General features: G+C 57.5%; 1 protein-coding gene across 1 annotated transcript in view; it reads right to left on the bottom strand.

Annotated features, from left to right (window-relative positions):
* PXDN (peroxidasin) overlaps nt 1-18,439 on the bottom strand; it is a 78,780-nt gene that overhangs the window by 15,378 nt on the left and 44,963 nt on the right. Inside the window, exons 9-19 of the mRNA XM_047098330.1 lie at nt 18,365-18,436; nt 17,274-17,443; nt 15,759-15,876; nt 13,605-13,774; nt 10,728-11,000; nt 9,640-9,756; nt 8,428-8,586; nt 7,278-7,390; nt 6,388-6,544; nt 1,782-1,890; nt 1,082-1,239 (exon numbers count right to left, since the gene is read on the bottom strand). Coding sequence (XP_046954286.1) covers nt 1,082-1,239; nt 1,782-1,890; nt 6,388-6,544; nt 7,278-7,390; nt 8,428-8,586; nt 9,640-9,756; nt 10,728-11,000; nt 13,605-13,774; nt 15,759-15,876; nt 17,274-17,443; nt 18,365-18,436 — 1,616 coding nt within the window. The remainder of the gene's footprint in view (nt 1-1,081; nt 1,240-1,781; nt 1,891-6,387; nt 6,545-7,277; nt 7,391-8,427; nt 8,587-9,639; nt 9,757-10,727; nt 11,001-13,604; nt 13,775-15,758; nt 15,877-17,273; nt 17,444-18,364; nt 18,437-18,439) is intronic.

Genomic DNA, 18,439 nt, shown 5'->3' with positions numbered 1-18,439 from the left:
AAAACCAGACAACCCCACGGGCCCCCACAGGGGGCAGAGCCTGGTCCCTATCGCAGACGGCTGGGGACACCGTGAGGCACCACGATGACAAGGCCACGAGCCCCATGCGTCCCTGTCCACGGGGACAAGGCCACGAGCCCCACGCGTCCCGGTCCACGGGGACAAAGCCACAGACCCCACACATCCCTGTCCGTAGGGACAAGGCCACAGACCCCACACGTCCCTGTCCACAAGACAAGGCTATGAGCCTCACACATCCCTGTCCCCATCCTGGGCCCGAAGAGTGGAGAAGCGCCCAACACAGGCTCCCCAGGCAGCACCTCCAAGGTGAGGCTGGCCGTCCATGGAAGAGAGAAAACGTCCGGAGATGGCCCCCGACACTCAACCGAGGCCAGCGCCCTCCAGGACGAGGAAACAGGCCTATAGTCTGCACACCCGCACCAGGAAGCTCAGCCCCAAACCAGCGCAAGGCAGAGGTCAGGCTTGAAGGCCGCGTTCCACTCCCAAGGACAGGGGCCCATTCCCACATCTTCGAGCCACGTGCACGTATCTAAGAATGTCAAATTCTCCAACATTTCTGTCCTGATGGAAAAGATTGGCTCACTGAAGACCAATCAGAAAACCCTGAAAACCCGGAGCCTGCCTCCCAGAGAGAGGGGACTGTGCGTGCTCCCGGAAAGCGGTGAAAGAATACGCGTGGTGGGAAGGCTGCTTTTCCAGAATAAAAGCCACGGCCACCGGGCACTTCTCACGGCGCTGCTCTGCTCCCAGCACGGCGGGGGCCCGAGAGAGGGCATCAGTCACCCACCGTGCACATGACACCCGGGAGGCCTCAGCAGCCGCTCTGCAAACAGCCGAGCGCCGCAGATGCCGTCCCGACGGCCCGCAGCGCTTCGTCCCGTGTGCACAGCCTCACGTGGCAGCCGCTGCCCTGCCCCCTCTTCCCTCCATGCCATTTGTCACGGGGAACCAAGGGTCTCGGCCGGGGGCCAGCAGCGTGTGGGCGTCCAAGATACCCGAGGCCGTCGCTGCAGGACCCGGCGTGGCCTGGCACTCGGGAGAGAAAGACCCCAGGACTAACTTGTTCCATTCAGGTCGACCATCAGCCCGTGCCGCACGTGCTCCTGAATCAGCTGCAACGTCCGCTCAAATATCTCTCCCGCGCGTGCCTGCTCCACGGTGTAGGGGTCCCTCGGGTACCGGAACAAGGCCAGCAGGTCATTGGGAGAACGGGGACGGCTAACGGGTCAGGAGCGGAGGGAAGAACAGAAACAACCCTTGAGAACGAACATCACACCCCAAGGTACGATCACTGCCGCTGAGTGTTGGCAAAGCCGCTTCTCTAGACGTGGCGGCCCGTGCCTTCCTCATCCCAAGTGGAAAGCGTCAAAACCAAAGACGCTAAAGGCAAATCATTAAATCAACAGAGAAGACACACAGTTATGAGGCAGGAAAAAACACTTTGGAACTGCCAACACAAGCAAATACAACGCACCCGACAAATACTTTGTTTTTGCCCAATCATTCGGTAGTAAGCCAAGTGAGTAAGTGGAGATTTTCTGAAAACGTCTTATTTGTGAGTCACAGCTCAGCTGCTACTCAGAAACGGTGACTTTTGTTATCTGAACCCCACAAAACCCGGTGCCAATGGAGATTGTGACTTTTAAATTGAAAGGTCTTTCTTCAGACGCCGTAGGTCACAGCTTCGTGTCCTGAACCACATTCGCTTCACCCCGGAGACTGACCAAACAGTGGTCTGAACCCATTTCCGCCCCCAGTACCTGTCAAACAGGTGCGTGCGGGTCGAGTTTATGGCTCTGTCCACAGTCGCAATTGCTTCAACAATCGATTTGGCCACAAACGGGTCCCCGTTTCGGCTGACGTCAGGAACTGGAAAACACAAAGTCGTTCATTACCCAAAAACTGCCCCGCAAGTTACTCAGGCGATCACATCTGGACACGACATCATTTAGAATAAGGCACACCTCCCTCCAGTACTATTTTCACACCAAAGTTAAATCACGCTAGAAGCTATTTCCAAGCCATATGTAAATTATAGACCTTAATTTCTGAAACCACGTGACCCTGGAGGAGGACGGGAAAAGCAGCTCGGACGTGAAGCAGCCAATTCTTCCAGCGAAGCCCGGCCGCGAGTGGAGCCTCGGCTCCGGCCAATTTTAATTCCTGGTGGATTCCGTCCTTCCGTCAGTGGCCAAACCCTCCACAGGTGCCTGGATCTCCAGCCGTTCGCCCCTACAAAGACTCTGCTCCCTCCATTTTCCTGTCCACTATGGGCTGATCACGTCACCGCCACGAGCGCACCATTACCACACGCACACACGGCTTAGCCTGCAGGCCTCTGGGCCTTTCCACTTCCCTCTTCTCGTCTCTTCCCACTTAATACCAGAGTTTGCTAAATAAAATAACCCCGAACCAACCGATCTTCTACCCCTATCCACTGACGCAGCTGGAGCAAAGGTCACCGGGCACGAAGTGGTACTTTTTTCCCTAAACGTACTCCGCCTTTCCAGAGTCCGACACAAATTTAAATGATCTTATTGAAATGCTTCTTTCACTTGGCCTTGGGACACACTTCCTCCTTCCTGGGACACGCTTGCTCCCTCCTGGGACACAGTCCCTCCCGCTTCCTCCTTCTTCCTGAGACACACTTCCTCCTTCCTAGGACACACTTCCTCCCTCCAGGGACACACTTCCTCCTTCCTGAGACACACTTCCTTTTTCCTCATTCCGGGAACACACTTCCTCCCTCCGGGGTCACACTTCCTCCTTCCTGGGACACGCTTGCTCCCTCCTGGGACACAGTCCCTCCCGCTGGGACACACTTCCTCCTTCCTGGGACACACTTCCTCCCTCCAGGGACACACTTCCTCCTTCCTCCTTCCTGGGACACGCTTACTCCCTCCTGGGACACAGTCCCTCCCAATGCGACACACTTCCTCCTTCTTCCTGAGACACACTTCCTCCTTCCTAGGACACACTTCCTCCCTCCAGGGACACACTTCCTCCTTCCTGAGACACACTTCTTTTTTCCTCATTCCGGGAACACACTTCCTCCCTCCGGGGTCACACTTTCTCCTTCCTGGGACACGCTTCTTCCTTCCTCCCTCCAGGGACACACTCCCTCCCGCTGGGACACACTCCCTCCTTCCTCCTTTCTGAGACACACTTCCGCCTTCCTGGGACACACTTCCTCCTTCTTACTGAGACACACTTCCTCCCTCTGGGGACACATTTCCTCCTTCCTGGGACACACTTCCTCCTTCTGGGGACACACTTCCTCCTTCCTGGGACACACTTGCTCCCTCCTGGGACAGTCCCTCCTGCTGGGACACACTTCCTCCTTCTTCCTGAGACATACTTCCTCCTTCCTGGGACACACTTCCTCCTTCCTGGGACACACTTGCTCCCTCCTGGGACACAGTCCCTCCTGCTGGGACACACTTCCTCCTTCCTGGGACACACTTCCTCCCTCCAGGGACACACTTCCTCCTTCCTCCTTCCTGAGACACACTTCCTTTTTCCTCATTCCTGGGACATACTTCCTCCCTCCAGGGTCACACTTCCTCCTTCCTCCTTCCTGAGACACACTTCCTTTTTCCTCCTTCCTGGGACACACTCCCTCCTTCCTCCTTTCTGAGACACACTTCCTCCTTCCTGGGACACACTTCCTCCCTCCAGGGACACACTTCCTCCTTCCTCCTTCCTGAGACACACTTCCTTTTTCCTCATTCCTGGGACATACTTCCTCCCTCCAGGGTCACACTTCCTCCTTCCTCCTTCCTGAGACACACTTCCTTTTTCCTCCTTCCTGGGACACACTCCCTCCTTCCTCCTTTCTGAGACACACTTCCTCCTTCCTGGGACACACTTCCTCCCTCTGGGGACACACTCCCTCCTGCTGGGACACACTCCCTCCTGATTCCTCACACCTCCCAAGGACCTACAGGAGCCGGGTCTACCTGACCCCCACTCCTGCCTCCTGATGCCTACCCCCACCTCTGTTCCTTCTGCAGCGGTGTGGCCGCTTCCTCCTTCCCACCAGACCTCCCCGCTGAGCCCGGCCAGCCTCAGGCCCTCCCTGGGGGTCACACGGGGCAGTGGTCTAAATACTCACAAATCCACACCAGCCCATCTCCCTCCCTGAAGCTTACTCGTGCTTTTCACGCGTGGACACAGAACCTTCCGTGCGCCTCATCCCGGCCTCCACCCCGCTCTGTGACATCTCAACGAACGGCGCTCGCCGGCCGGGCTCCGCGTGGGTCCACGGCCGGCAGGCCCATCACGCCTGTGCTGCGGCAGCACGTCGACTGGGACGCTGGCAGACACCGTCCTCGCTCCCTCCCCCACACCTCACCGTCCTTACTGCCTCGGAGCTGCTCGGACCTTTCCGGTGGCTTCCCACACCCGTGCAATAAAAGCCAGACTACAGCCCGGCTGACGAGGCCCCGACCCCGCCTGGCCTCTGGCATTCGGCCCGTCCCAACCTCAGGCCTCACGTCCACAACTCGCGCCAGGCCACGCGGCCCCACTTCTCAGAATGTGCTTGTCCAGGGCGGGTCCTCCCCGACCACCTGCCCCGAGCCCCAGCCTCCCGGTCGGATCACGACTGGAGCCTGCTGTTCGCTCTGTTACTCGTCCGCGTCCGCCGCCTGCACGTGAGCCGCAGCCCCTCGGGCCCCCGACACCCCTGCGCCCGCCCTCAGCCGTGTACAGAGCGGCTGCCCGGGACGCTCACCTCCCCGCCGACACGGGCACGCAGCGGGCGAGCCACGGTGCGTGGGACACATTTACCTGCTCTCGACCCACGTGGCCCAACAGCATTTCCCAGGCAGACCCCCCACACAGTGGGTCTCACACGGAGCCAAACTTACTAACTTTTGGAACCGAAAGTTTTTATGTCAAGTGCTAGACGATAATTGTATAGAATGTTATGACTCCAATGTTTCATTATTATGAATCACTTCAATTTGTTTTCCTCTGTAAACGACAATCACGAAAACTAACACGAAAACATTTACCTACCTTTTGAAAAAATAAAGGAAATTCACCAAAACGTTAATAGTGCTTATTTCTTAGAGGTGGGATCGTGGGGAGATTATTTTTAAATCTCATACATAATCAATTCACATTTAAGTAACATTACTTCAGGTATAAAAACTGCAATTAAAAAAACACAGGCATAAAATTCACCAATCTAATTTTACATCCATTTCACACACCATGTATGATGGGAAAATAATATCTTTCCCTAAGAAAACCCTCCAAAATCAGGCTTCCAGTTATTCCTTTATGGTTCACATTTATTTTTTTATTTTTTTTAAAAGGCTGCCCTTTTAAAATAATTTTTTATTTATTTTGAGAGAGAGACTCAGAAAGCACAAGTTGGGGAGAGGCAGAGCAGGGGGAGGGCAGAGAGAATCCCAAGCAGACCCCACACTGTCAGCGCAGAGCCCGACTCGGGGCTCGATCACACAACTCTGGAGTCAACCTGAGCTGAAATCAAGAGTCAGACACCTCACCGACTGAGCCACCCGGGAGCCCCCGTGGTTCCTATTTAAGAAGTGGCTTTAGGCTTAAGGCGTGGGGGGTGGCGGGTGTACAAACCAACCCAACCCCATTGCTTCCTGTGGGCACTCACAAGCCCGTGGAGAAGGCAGGAAGGCAAAAACACAGACCCAAGCGAAGGTGGTGGCCGCTCGGGATGGCGGAGGGGAAGCTTGACGGGACATACAGAAGACGCAACTTTGGGTCCAACCTAACACTGTGGGTTTGCCCTGGAGCCACAGGGCACAGGGCAGCGACAGCGACACGTCGGGGATCTGAGCCTTCAGGAAGATGGCGGCAGCATGTGGACAGAACAGGTGAACGAGACAGGCAAGGGGCAGATGCAGAGGTGGGCTCAGCGTGGCTCAGAGTCCGGGGCGGGACCGGTCAGTGATGCCAGACACTCATCCCGGGAGGACACGTGGCCCCTTCCAGAACCGGCGCGAGGACAGTGAAGGGGCACCCGCCGCGTCCACTCCTGCCAGATGGGGACTGCAAATTACATGCTCCCAGACCCGAATGGGTTTGGATGACGACTCCACCAACCACCAAACCCCTCATCAAGAAAAGCCGCACAGGGCACGTGACCACAGCGGCTTGCGGTCTCGGGGTGGCCGCCAGAGCGTGTGAGGCTGGGCAGGCGGCTCTCCTCTCAGGATCCCGGCAACGCCCCTGCAAACTGGGGGTGCCCTGCCTTCCTGTAACCCTGAAAACCCTCAGACGTCAGTCTGCAAGTGCGCTGGGCCAGGTGCCCTCCTGCTATGTGAGTCCACGCGGGAGACTGTCTGCCAACCTCAGGACACACGCGCCGAGGGGACTCACCGCTCACGCTGAGCACCATGCTGACGGAGGCCTGCCCGATAGTGTTCCTGGCCACACACTCGTAGCGGCCTGCGTCCGCGGTCCCGACGTCGTGGATGGTCAAGAACCCCTCGGGGCTGATGTGAAACTTCCCGCTTTCCGTCACCTGAACCCCATCCTGGAACAAAGCAGAACAGAAATGATACTAAGAATAAGATCAAGAAGCAGGAGTTGTCTTTCTGGGGTGGGGACACCGCCTGTCTCAGGACCTCATGAGCGGACGGGTCACACGGACTGTGGTCACGTCTACCCAAAACTAGAAAGAGAACATTTAATCCAATTCGGTGAGAGTTTTCTTAAACTCCTGCAAAAGATCCAGAGAAGACACAGATAAGTTCCTTGGAGTCTCCAGGATTGGGGATCGGGGGCTCATGAAAGGACACCCCTATGCGGTGTGCACGACCGTAGGGAAGGTACAGAGCTTGGGCAAGGGCCAGCGGGATGGCCCCGTGTGGTCATGGCAGGTGGAGTCTGGCAGACAGTGGGGGGAACTCAAGCCTCCCTCCGAGGGACCCCTGCCCATGGCCACCCCATCCTCCGGGGACACGTCCCATCGAACTCTTGTTTATAATGGCTAAACGTGGAAATGCACTTTTGCGTCGGGCTTCAGAAAAACAACACGGAAGAATGCAATAACACCAAAAACCTCCTGTGTGGATTATGGGGCCACGGATCTAGCCAGAAGGTTTTCTTGGCTTTTGTCACGGGGAAGGTCGCGAAGAGGATGATGCTGTGTTGTGCATTTGCCTCGTTTTGCTTTGTCAGTAAGGGGCCCGCAGCATCTGCTGACTCCGAGAGGAAGCGCGCGGCCGGCAGCCACCCCCCTCTCCCCCGCCCGTGGCAGGTGCTACCTTGTTCCAGGTGATGACGGGCTCAGGCTCCCCCTGGGCACTGCAGGGGAGCTGCACGTTGGTGCCCACCTCCACCGTCCTGTCGCTCGGGATGCTGGCAAACACCGGGGTGACTGCAAAGCAAGGGGCAGCCGGCTGACCACGGTGGAAACCCCAAGACACTCGTGATTTACAGCAAAAGGCTTCAAAAGAGCACAGGCCCTTGCCCGCAGCCAGGCCAGACCCAGGGCCCTCTTGCCAGTCTCAGCCTGTCACCCTGCCTCCTAGCCTTGTCTGCAGAGAGCCGAAGGGCCGGAGGAAAGGGGAGATGGTCTGCCCGCGGCCCACGCTGGACCTGAGGAGCACGTCTGAAGAGCAGACGGCAGCCCTAACCAGCTCCTGTCTACGTGGGGCGGGGGGACCGGGACGTCACGGGCCCCGGAGAGAGCCTGATGGTTAGGACGGGAAACGCACACTTAGGAGAAGAGCTCTCCTCACCAGGAAAGTGAGGATCCTGGCCCACGCCCACGTGGGAAGTCCTGGTGCCCTTTAGGGACCACCCACAGGATCTCATGCAACAGGCCATCCCACATGCTGCCCGTCGGGAATGGGAAGGTCAGCCCCAGCCGAGAGCAGTCCAGCCCGCCTGGGTAACAGGAAGACAGCCCAGGCCCCAAACCATCAGGGAAGGACCCCCCAGGGGCTGGGGACCGTGCAGCACCAGCCACACTCCGGCTTGGGCGCCTCTCACGGAGAGAATGGTCAGACCACGCACCCACAAAGGACAAAAGGAAGACGTGTGTGAAGGCTCATGGGACAATGGGGCGAGAGACAGAATCCCTGGGACATTCTCAGGATTCGTCCACGGGTCAGGAGCTATCAGACCCCTGGCCACAGTGACCATCCCGGAAAGGATATGAGAGCCGTTCTGTGAAGTGGGAAGAATCAGCCCCAGAGCACAGACAAGCCGGCCTCGTCGGGTTCCCCACGAGGAGCTCCACGAGCAAGACGCACACCTTGTACCTCGAGCAGGTACGAGGGACGGGTGTTCAGAGGAAGAGGACACGCTCTGTCGCGAGCAGTGACGGGAACCTTGGCCGCAGAAGGCCCGCGTCTCCGGACGGCGCATCCGCATAGAGCGGCGGGTCCGCCAGGAGGGAGCCGCGCGTACCTCTGGGCTGCACGGTCAGGTGGGCCACAGCCCTCTGGGAGCCGATGATGTTGACAGCCTGGCACTCGTACTGGCCCTGGTCGTGGAGCGCCACACCCGAGATCCTGAGCGTTCCCGAGGAGAGGACGAGGTGTCGCCGGTCCACGGACAGCTGGCTCCCTGAAAGGCACGGGGGCGCCAGTCAGTGGGACACGCAGTGAGTGGCGGGTTAGAGGCAGGACTCGGGTACGTCGGTCAGCAGAACGTTCTCGGAGCAAACGAGAAGCAGGGCCCCTGGGTCAGCACCTCCTGAGCGACGGTCCAGCCTACGGGGCGTGCGGCAGGTCAGGGACAAGAGACCCGTCCCCGCCTCTGAGAAACTGCCCAGAAGCAGGGAGGAGCGGATGGCAGGGACGCAGGCTAAACACACAGGAGCCAGGACACAGGGGGCGTGTGTGACGTCGGCCCGAGGACGGGCCACGGGGCAGGGGGCAGGGGGCAGGGCGGGAGTTACTCAGAAGCGAAGGACACCCCAGGTGAGGGGGCACATGCCCTGGCAGAGCCCCTCCTGCCCAGAATAGAGGTGCAGCAGATAGCTCCTGCCGCACCTGCCCGGGTGCTCCTCTGGTTTAAGGGCCCCTTAGGGGAGCTGCCCTCCGGTTCCAGGCAGGTTCTCAAGGTCACTCCCAGGGCGGAGCCCGGGGGCCACCTCTCCTCCCCCCACCTTCCCAGCCGGGCTGCCAGCGCCCCGGGAGAAGTCTGTGTCTTTGCGTCATCTGCCCTGCGGTTCACCAGCTGCAGTAGGAGAGGTGGCCCCGGGGAATCAGCGTGATCGACAGGTGGAGATCAACAGTGTGACCTCACCGCAGGTGGAGACACAGCACGACGGCCCCAGGAAATGAGCTTCCAACAGACATGTGCTACAATCAGTTTCCAGAAACTTCTATCCTACATGCTGCGAAATCCCATCGAGATGCTAATTCAGTGTAGATCAAAAGCAAGACACAGACTACATGGGAGGAGCAAGAAAGCAGAAGGCCACCCCAGCGACCTCGTGGACAGTCTCCTCCCCGTGTCCTTCTCGGCAGCAGTGGGCGAAGGCGAGGCTGGGACACACACACACGCTGACGGTCCCCACGGCCAGGACGCCTCGGCTCGGCCACCACTCGGGCCTGGGCAGGGGCTCCGGGGCTGCCTGGAAAGGGCAGACAGACTTCCCGAGGCGGCTCTTACCTCCTTTGGTCCACGCTATGACCGGCTGTGGGTAGCCCTTGGCCTCACACTGGAAATCGACCGTCTGGCCCTCGATAACAGCTCTGTCCGCAGGGGTCACGGTGAACTGGGGAAGAGCTTCCGGAAGGAAAAACACGGGAAAGATCATTTCAGAGGTGGATCTGGGTAAAACCTCTGGAAGGAGCATCCGGGTCCTCCCTCCGGGCAGGCGCCACGGCCCCGAGCGGCCAGCTGTGCCACAGGGGGGCGCCAGAGAGGGAACAGCATGACGGCAGAAGGCATCGGACGCTGGGAGACGTTCAGAGACCTCTGCCGACTCAGCCCCACCGCACGCGCGTGTGCGGGCGGCGGTGAGGCTAACGAGGGGGTTCCGCTCCTCTCGCCGTGCAACGTCCGCTCGTCCTTTTGTGGCTAAGCGTCACCTGGCCCAGCTGTACGTGGGGACAGGAGCTGGTTTGCTGCCGGGGGTGTGAATCACACAGCCCTAAGCCCAGAACAGGTCCGTGCGTGCAACAGTAACGACCAGACGACAGCACCACGCGGTTACGTGCCCAAAGAGGCAGCAGGACAGACTCACAGCAGACGGCAAGGGAGGGGGCTTCCGTGGAGGAGGGAGGCTGGGGAAGACAGACACATCGGGAGAGGGCTGATCTCCCGGGATTTTGCGCTCTCCTGGCTCAGAGCTTCTCCTCAAATGCCTCACTGTGTAATCTATTAACAAGGCAACAAACTCACTAAGAGTCAGTCGGACGTTAGGAAACACAGAGCTGAGCTCTTAAAACCACAGGTCCCGTCTGCAGCTGGAGCCAAAGCTACTCCTGGGAAGTTCCGAGCTGAATGCAAGGCTTACTGATGGACTCAACACGCCCGTGCACACCGCCCACACTCGTGTGTTCGCCTTACACACGCCAGGTGCCCTACGTGCCACAGATAACACGGCCAGAGATAAAGCTCCGGGAGAAATCAACTGTCCTAAAGTCTCCATTCGGAAACCAAACGAATCCCCAAGTCACGGAAGTCGGAGGTGGGAAGTGCGCTGGGGGCGGGGAGAGGGTCTGCACGCGAGCGACGAGGGGCGCCCGACCCACCCTGGACGATGATCAGAGCCGCGGCATGGATGCTGTCCAGGCTGTTGGATGCGAAGCACGTGTACTCCCCACTGTCGTCCTGCTGGACGTTCTGAATGTACAGGCCGCCAGAGGGGGTGATGCTCACGCGAGGGTCCTCAGGCAGGGGCGTGCGGTCCCCTTTGGTCCAGGTGATCCGCGGCACAGGGTGGCCTGTGGCGCTGCACTCCAGGGTGACACTCTCGCCGACCAGCACCTCCGTGTTCTGTGGCTGGATTACAAAAGCGGGTCGGGCTGTCACAAGGAAACACAAGTTCTGGGTTAGTTTCCTCTGGCCAAGCAACAGGGCTCTGCGCGGGCTTCTCTCTCTCCAGGCCACTCGTTCCATCTACTGGCCTTAAAATAAAGCAAAGAGTTTAATCAACACGCTCTCGTCTTCTTTCTCTTTTAAAGAACGTGCAGCCGGCAGGGATGTGCTGCCTCGGATGAGGGCCGTCAGTGCCCGACAGGTGGCCGGGCGGCTCCCTCTTTCAGCGTGGACGGAGCAGCCCCAGGCAGGATCCTTACTTCTGTTCGTTCTAAGTACACTGGGTCAGTCCGGTCAAACCTTGCCAGAGCCTCTTACTAGCACGGAACACTGTTTTTAAACTGTATTTAGAACAAATAAAAATAACCCATTTCCTATGCAAAAAGAAAGCACAAGCTAGCTGAGCTAGTATGTTCCAGCTCTGAATCCAGAAGAGAGTCTGTGCCGCCCCGAGCGACCTGCTTTGTGAGGGCGTCCACGCAGCACGGAGCTCACACACCAGCGGCATAAACCGCCACGGCCCGCCTGCGGTGACGTGGCCACACACGTCAGAACTGAGAAGTCATACACCCCGTTACCCAGAGATCACTCTCCTAGGAGTTTACGAGCATGTAAAACAAGGTTTGTACCCCAAAAGGGTGCTTTTTAAATTCCTGTGGTGTATATTCAGGCCGACACCCTTCTCCCCAATTCTGAAATCCAAAAACGCTCCAAACACAAAACATCTTTAATAATTTATTTGCAAAACTTAATCTGACGAGAAGCGTCTAGAGTCTTAACTTACTCCTCGTCACATGACTGCACGCAGCTCGCTGTGGGACGCGGATACGCTGGCTACAGGGCGGTGCCCGGGACCCCTCGAGCCAGTTAAACAGATTACGTACCAGGTGGCCCTGCTGAAATTCCCCCAATTTCTGATTTCCAAATGATATCAGACCCAAGAGGTTTTGGATAAAGGGATGATGTGGACTGATAATAGCAAAAGATTTGAGGAAAAACCTGAGAAACTCCAGAGAACCAGTTAAATAGATCACATTGCCACAGATCATGAATTCCACGCAGCTGTGAAAAGGAAAGAGTAAGAGAACCAGTCACGTTCTGAGATGAAAAACAAGCAAGGCAGGGGGCGAAGAAAGCAGCCCTAGTCATAATCTGGGAGAGTGGGGTTGGAGGCGTGAATTTAGGGGATGAAGAAAGACTCACAGAAGAACATTTCTGCGCCTTTCGTGTTCGGTTAATGTTTAAACCGTACTAAACTCATATCTAAAGAACAGATAATAGAAGGTGCAGAAATGATCCTAATATTAGCATTTCTGGAGGATGGCAAGCTAGAGACCACAAAGCCATCTGCAGGGGCAAGAACCCCAAAGTCAAAGCCCACCCGGAGGGCACGTGCAACTGTGGCTTGAGAAGTGGCTGTTCAGAGCCTGTGGAGAAACAGAGGCAAAGGCGAGGACAGCTCTGGGTGCAACTGCGCACCCAGTGTGGACAGAGTTGGCATCAGTCGAATGTGGAAATAAATCTCCTTCAAGTTTTATTAACCCAAAGCTGGTCCTCATGAGGGGCTGCCGCCTGACTCCAGCTCCAAGTGAGAAAGAAAGGGCGAGATTCAGAAGTGCTAACTATGCTACGACCACACAACACACGAAGCACAAAATGTTTCATACACCGAAAAATCAGAACGCAGCCTACTTTGGAGACAACAGTAGGGGGTGATTATCGACTCTGGTAACTTAAGGTCACGTTTAAATTATCCTAGGGAATCACTGACATCAAGGAACCACGCTGTGGCTTCCAAAGTGGAAGCAGGAAACAGAAGACGGGCAATTATTCCAAAATTAGGCACAGAATACAAAAAAGACTGGATAAATAGTCCCAGGATGCAAAACTGATAAATCCAAATATGTTGCTCATGACAATAAACACAAATGGACTCATTTTAAGAAAACATCAGGCTGAATTTCTTCTTAAAAAACAGAGCAAAGGTCGAGGATTACCTAGGACCACATGCTCCGACATCTCCGGGTGAAGGAATTTCGCTGTGGACTAGCGCACCCGCGCTTTGCCCACTTCCAGCCAGCATCCTGCCCACTTCCGGTCCCGCGCCCTGCCTACTTCCTGCCCACTTCTGGTCCCGCGCCCTGCCCACACCCTGCCCTGGCCCTGCCCATGCCCAGCCCGTGCCCTGCCCACTTTCTGCTCTCATCCTGCCCCCATCCTACCCATGCCCGCCCTCACCCTACCCGTGCCCTGCCCACTTCCTGCTCTCATCCTGCCCACTTCCTGCCCATATCCTGCCCATGCCCTGACCACTTCCTGCTCTCATCCTGCCCACTTCCTGCCCGTGCCCTGACCACTTCCTGCTCTCATCCTGCCCACTTCCTGCCCATGCCCGCCCTCACCCTACCCACTTCCTGCTCTCATCCTACCCACTTCCTGCCCATTTCCTGCTCTCATCCTGCCCACTTCCTTCCCATGCCCTGCCCACGTCCTACCCGTGCCCTGCCCAGCTGGGTGCAGGGAGGGAGCCTGTGCGCCACGAGCAAGGGCAGCTCTGGAAGGAACCCTCATGTGGCGTCCTCTCCACGTACCTGGAGACCCAAAGTACCTGAGGGTGACTTCTTGTGTTTTCACCTGCCCGGCGGCATTTTTCGCCATGCACTGGTAAATCCCCTGGTCTGTCTCCTGTGTGTTTTGGATCATCAGGGTTCCGTCGTCCAGCAAGTTGAGGCGGGAATCTGTGTTCATGCTCAGCTCGTTGCTGCAAAGACACAAACCTGGCACGCTCAGACTCGGAAAGCTCCAGGAGGCCCAGTCCACACTGGAAGACACCTGAGCACGTGGGGAGGCAGAGACGCCATGCCTGGCCTTTCCAGGACACTTTCCCACCCCCGACAGTGTCCCACATCATTACCATGTCTGGGACAGGGGCGGACCTAGTGCATCACTAATTCCTGGTTACTTTTACTATTCAGTTTCAGTCTATAAAGATTTTAAAATTTGGGCAACTGGGTGGCGTGGTTGTACAGGGGTCCCACTCTGTCCCGATTTTGGTTCAGGTCATGATCTCAGTCTGTGGGACTGAGCCTCTAGTCAGGCTCTGCTGACAGCACGGAGCCTGCCTGGGATTCTCTCTCCTTCTCTCTGCTCCTCCCCAACACTCCCTCCCTGTCTCTCTCTCTCTCAAATAAAAATAAATAAAATAAAACAAAAAATATTTTTAAGTTTCAAAGCGGTCCTCTTTCCAAAGGGAAACAATGAAAATAGTGGGAAAAATTCAAAAGAAACATTTTCCTTGGTTTCTGGCAAACTGACTCAAGAAAATGGGACAGAAACACTTGCTATCATTAAAGCAAATGATTACATACACTGACCGACAAAACCATCATTGTTGTGAGCATTTCCCTATGGACGCCACTCAGAAACCTACAGGCTCTCGGCTGAAGACGCGGCCAGGTGTGAGAGCCCCCCTCCCCTCCCGGCTCACACACCTCTCTCCCTGCACCAACCCACCGAAAGTGACATCCGTCCTCATCCACGGGGTTTTCTGGATGGAAGCAACAGTCCCCCCGGGGTTCCAAACGTAAGAGACTTACTGATCTGGCCCAGCTCCCTTCCATAAACACGGTGAGCCAGCAAGTCGGGAAGGCGGGCCCACCGGTGAGGTGGGCCAACAGGGCAGGCAGGTCAGCAGGGGAGGCGGACCCACAGGGGAGGCTGGCAGCTGGAGGCAGGGCCCAGCACCAGACGCCAGGCCTGGGGTTAATGGAAAAGGCTCAGCCGAATTCACGCCTTTCTACTTTTCAAATACACACGTACTCCTCCTGTACTAACTCAGGATTTTAAATCTTGACAACTCCAGAGACATCCAAGAGAACACCCTCTCTGAGGACCAGGCTGGCACTGCTCACATCCCGCACAGCGCTGGGCCCGGGTCATAAGGACAAACCCAAGTGTAGACGAGGCTCCCAAACTTCACAGGCAGGAAAGTGCTGCCCCTCCTGCACCCGATGGCTCTCCGAGGCCAAGCTCCCCAGCTTCCTGCGCATCTTTTCTGCGAACACGGCCCAGCACTGGGAGGGACGACGGCTGGGCGGGCGTCTGGGCTCGGTCACCAGAGGGTCCTCTGCGCCCTGTTACGACCGAACGGCCAGCGAGCTCAGAGTGTAAACGCCCACAGCCAAGATCCGCAGAAAAGCCTGTCCGTGTCCTCGTGAGAATGAACACAGAAGCAATGACAGGGGGTCTCACGCTAACAATCCGTTTTCAAGGAGTCGGTTCAGAACGCACGTTAACACGAGGCCCCGGGAGCCACGTCCTCCGACACCTGTGCCCCCACACACCCCGAAATGCTTGTGGACGGAAGGGAGGACGCTCGTTTCCTGAGGCCGATCAGACGTGCAAGGAACTAACTACCAAAGCGCCCACTTGATGGGCGTCCCTGAAGACGCTGTCCCAGCAGGAAGGAGCCCTCCTCACCCAGGAGGACGGTTCCAGCTTCGAAGCCCCGGTGGCCGCCCTCCCCCCAGATCCGGCGGAGAACCCAGCCTCCCTCACGCCCCTCACCCCAGGCAGGGGGAGTAACGGACGGCCCCTTACAGCAGAAACGATGCAGAAACGTTCTCCTTTAGACCCTTCCCTCCACCGGAGAGGCCGAGAGTGTCGAGGGGCCCACAGGGTGGCGGCGTGGGCACACGCCCAGTGGTGCAGACGGGGCGTCTGGGCGGACAGTGAGAATCACTTACTTGTTTCGAAGCCAGATGATCTCGGGTTTGGGGTTGCCTTCTGCTCTGCATGTGAAAAACACAGTGTTCCCCGAGGTGACATCCGCGTCCTGGGGCTCTGATGTGATCCGGGGCCTTTCTGTGCCAAGAAGGAAACGCAGATCTTCTTGGTTTTAAACACTCCCGTTAAAGTCAGCAAGAACCCAAACCAGATCTCAGGTTTAAGAGAAAATCCCAAGTGTTCAAACATCCATCCCAACCACAATGTTCCCACGAAGATGACAGACGGGCATCTCCTGGGAGACAGGCTGAGTTTCACCCAGCGTTTCTGACCCTCAGATAAACCCGGCGAGACCCCTGTGCACACAGCAAACTCCAGGAACAGCTGCTTTGGGTGAATAAAGCAATAGAAAACAAAGCCTTTTAGCTAACGCACTCCTGAGAGCAGAAAGCTCTACTGTGCAAGGCAGGACAGTTAGCGCGTCCTCGTCCTCTGTCCTCCCACGTGCACGTCCCACTCCTATGGCCCTGGGACCAACGAGCTGCCTCCTCCAATCTGCTAAGCGGGGGGGGCTGCCCCATGTACTCCTTCTCCACGAATACGGTGGCAGGAGACAGACAAAACCCGTGGCCCTCGAGCCGGGGTCCTGTTGGTTAAGTCAGAGGCGGCTGGGGAGCAGGGCCACCCAGGGCAGCTCTGGGACATCAACCGTGTGGTGCATGGCGGTGACACACACACACACGTGTGCGCGCGCGTGTAGACGTCAGGGGTCAGCCGGGCACTCTCAGCCGCGGCCTCTGGCCTCTGTCCCAGGAAAGAGCCTCGTCTGTGAGGCGCACACAGCCCAGCAGTGCTGCCTGCGTGCGGCATGGCTCCTGCCGGAGGACAGTCGCACAGGACGCACACACGTGAACAGGGCCTCTGACGCCGCACACTATTGAGGCCGGGCAGGTGCACAGACGGGTGCACACGTGTAAGGACAGTTAACAAAGGAGTGCAGACGCTGGCTGGTTACTCACAAAAGCTGCTGATTTCTAGTTTCGTTACATGTATTTTCAACACTAAAAAAACGACGATGCTTTAGAGAAATGGACTTCGGCACCCCAAAACAGTGCTGCAATTAAAAGGCTCAGCCGCACCAGGCCTTGGGCACTGCAGGACTCTGCCCCGCTGTCGGAGTTTGGCCCTTCTGGTGGTCTGTGTCTCGGGGCCGTGGCCGGAGGCCCAGCCCAGTGCGCAGAGGCAGCCGGCAGCTGCAGCCTGTGTGCACGGGGGCGGGAGGGACGGGGAGGCAGGGACAGTGTGACCCGGTTTGCTCATTTTGCAGGGGAGCCTGAAAACAAAAGCCAAGAAACCCCCCAGGCACTGAGAGATGCTGTGTGCAGACCAGGGCTTTGCCAAGGAGCGTCCCTGTCAGTCCTACAAGGATCTGATGCAGGGACGCCGTCCCTGCAGGTGGGCAGGGCCGTGCGTACCACACCCCCTGGGCGCCAGCACGGGGCTCTGGGTCCCCCTCGGCCCCTGGCCGCACTCACCACAGTCCAGCTCTTCAGGGGTGATCGTGGCCACCGAGCGCCCCTGGATACGTCGCGGGTATTCACAGGTGGCGGCCGCCTGCGCGTTGCCGGACTTGGCGTAGGTTTTCAGCAAATCCGCCAGCCACAGGATTTCACAGTCGCAGTGCAGCGCGTTGGAGTCCAGTCTCCTGGGACAGGGAAGACGGTGAGACGTGGGGACGAGCCCACCCCGGACGACCTGGACGCGTGAGCCTGTGCGGGGCCTGCCGGACACAGGCCGGCGAGGAGCGTCCAGGCCGCTGGCCAGGTCCCCACCCCGGGGACCCCGCCTGCCTGCCCGGCCCTAAGCTTGCTCTTCTGGAGACCTCCCTGCTCCCTCAACACCAAGCGCCCCTCCACCTTCGCCAGAACGCCGTCTGACTTTGGCTCGTTTCTTTGTCCAGAAGCAATCCTAACTAGCGAGGGAGGCTGTCTTATTTCACCTTATTTCGCTCTGGACCTGGGCTCATTGGCATGATCTTCCCCTTTTCCTGATGTCTAGCTCCTTATGCTCGGTGACGGCCAACCGCAGAGCGGCGGCCCTCCTGACCACGGAGGAAAACACAGAAGGGCGTCAAGCAACGTTCTCGACCAGCACTAACATCCCTTCCTTCTATTAAAATACACCACCCGGTACAAGAAGTGTGTTGAGAGCTCTTAGAAACCGGGGGACCAGTTTACTTAATGCCCAGCTCTGCGAACCCTCAAGGGCTGGGGACAGGACACAGAGTCCTACACGGACGTGGTTCCACCACCAAAATATGCAACACGGAATTAAAAATTAATCTGAAGAATGTGAAACTGATTTTAAAACATGTCTTGTTTGCCTCTGAAGGGGTCAACCTGCTGGCACACCCCCGGAGTCCCGGGGGCTCTCGGCTGTGCCCACTGGGAGGGTTGACTGTGCCCTCCGGGTGTCCCTGTGCTTTTCTGCATGTGACATACCCCGCAGCCCCTGGCACAGGACCCAGCTCAGGACCCGGCTCAGGACCCGGCTCAGGACCCGGCTCAGGACCCGGCTCAGGACCCGGCCAATGGCGGGGAATCGGCTTCTGTAAAGACACACTTACAGTCTCTTCATGGATTCCAAGTGACTGAATGTTCCTGGAACCAAATGTGTGATTCGGTTGTTATGTAAAAATCTG

This window comes from Lynx rufus, unplaced genomic scaffold, assembly GCF_022079265.1.
Source record: "Lynx rufus isolate CCGP_SWC_20201006 ecotype Redwood Valley unplaced genomic scaffold, mLynRuf1.p SCAF_47, whole genome shotgun sequence".
Classification (NCBI taxonomy): domain Eukaryota; kingdom Metazoa; phylum Chordata; class Mammalia; order Carnivora; family Felidae; genus Lynx; species Lynx rufus.
This window is presented reverse-complemented; position numbering and strand designations above follow the sequence as displayed.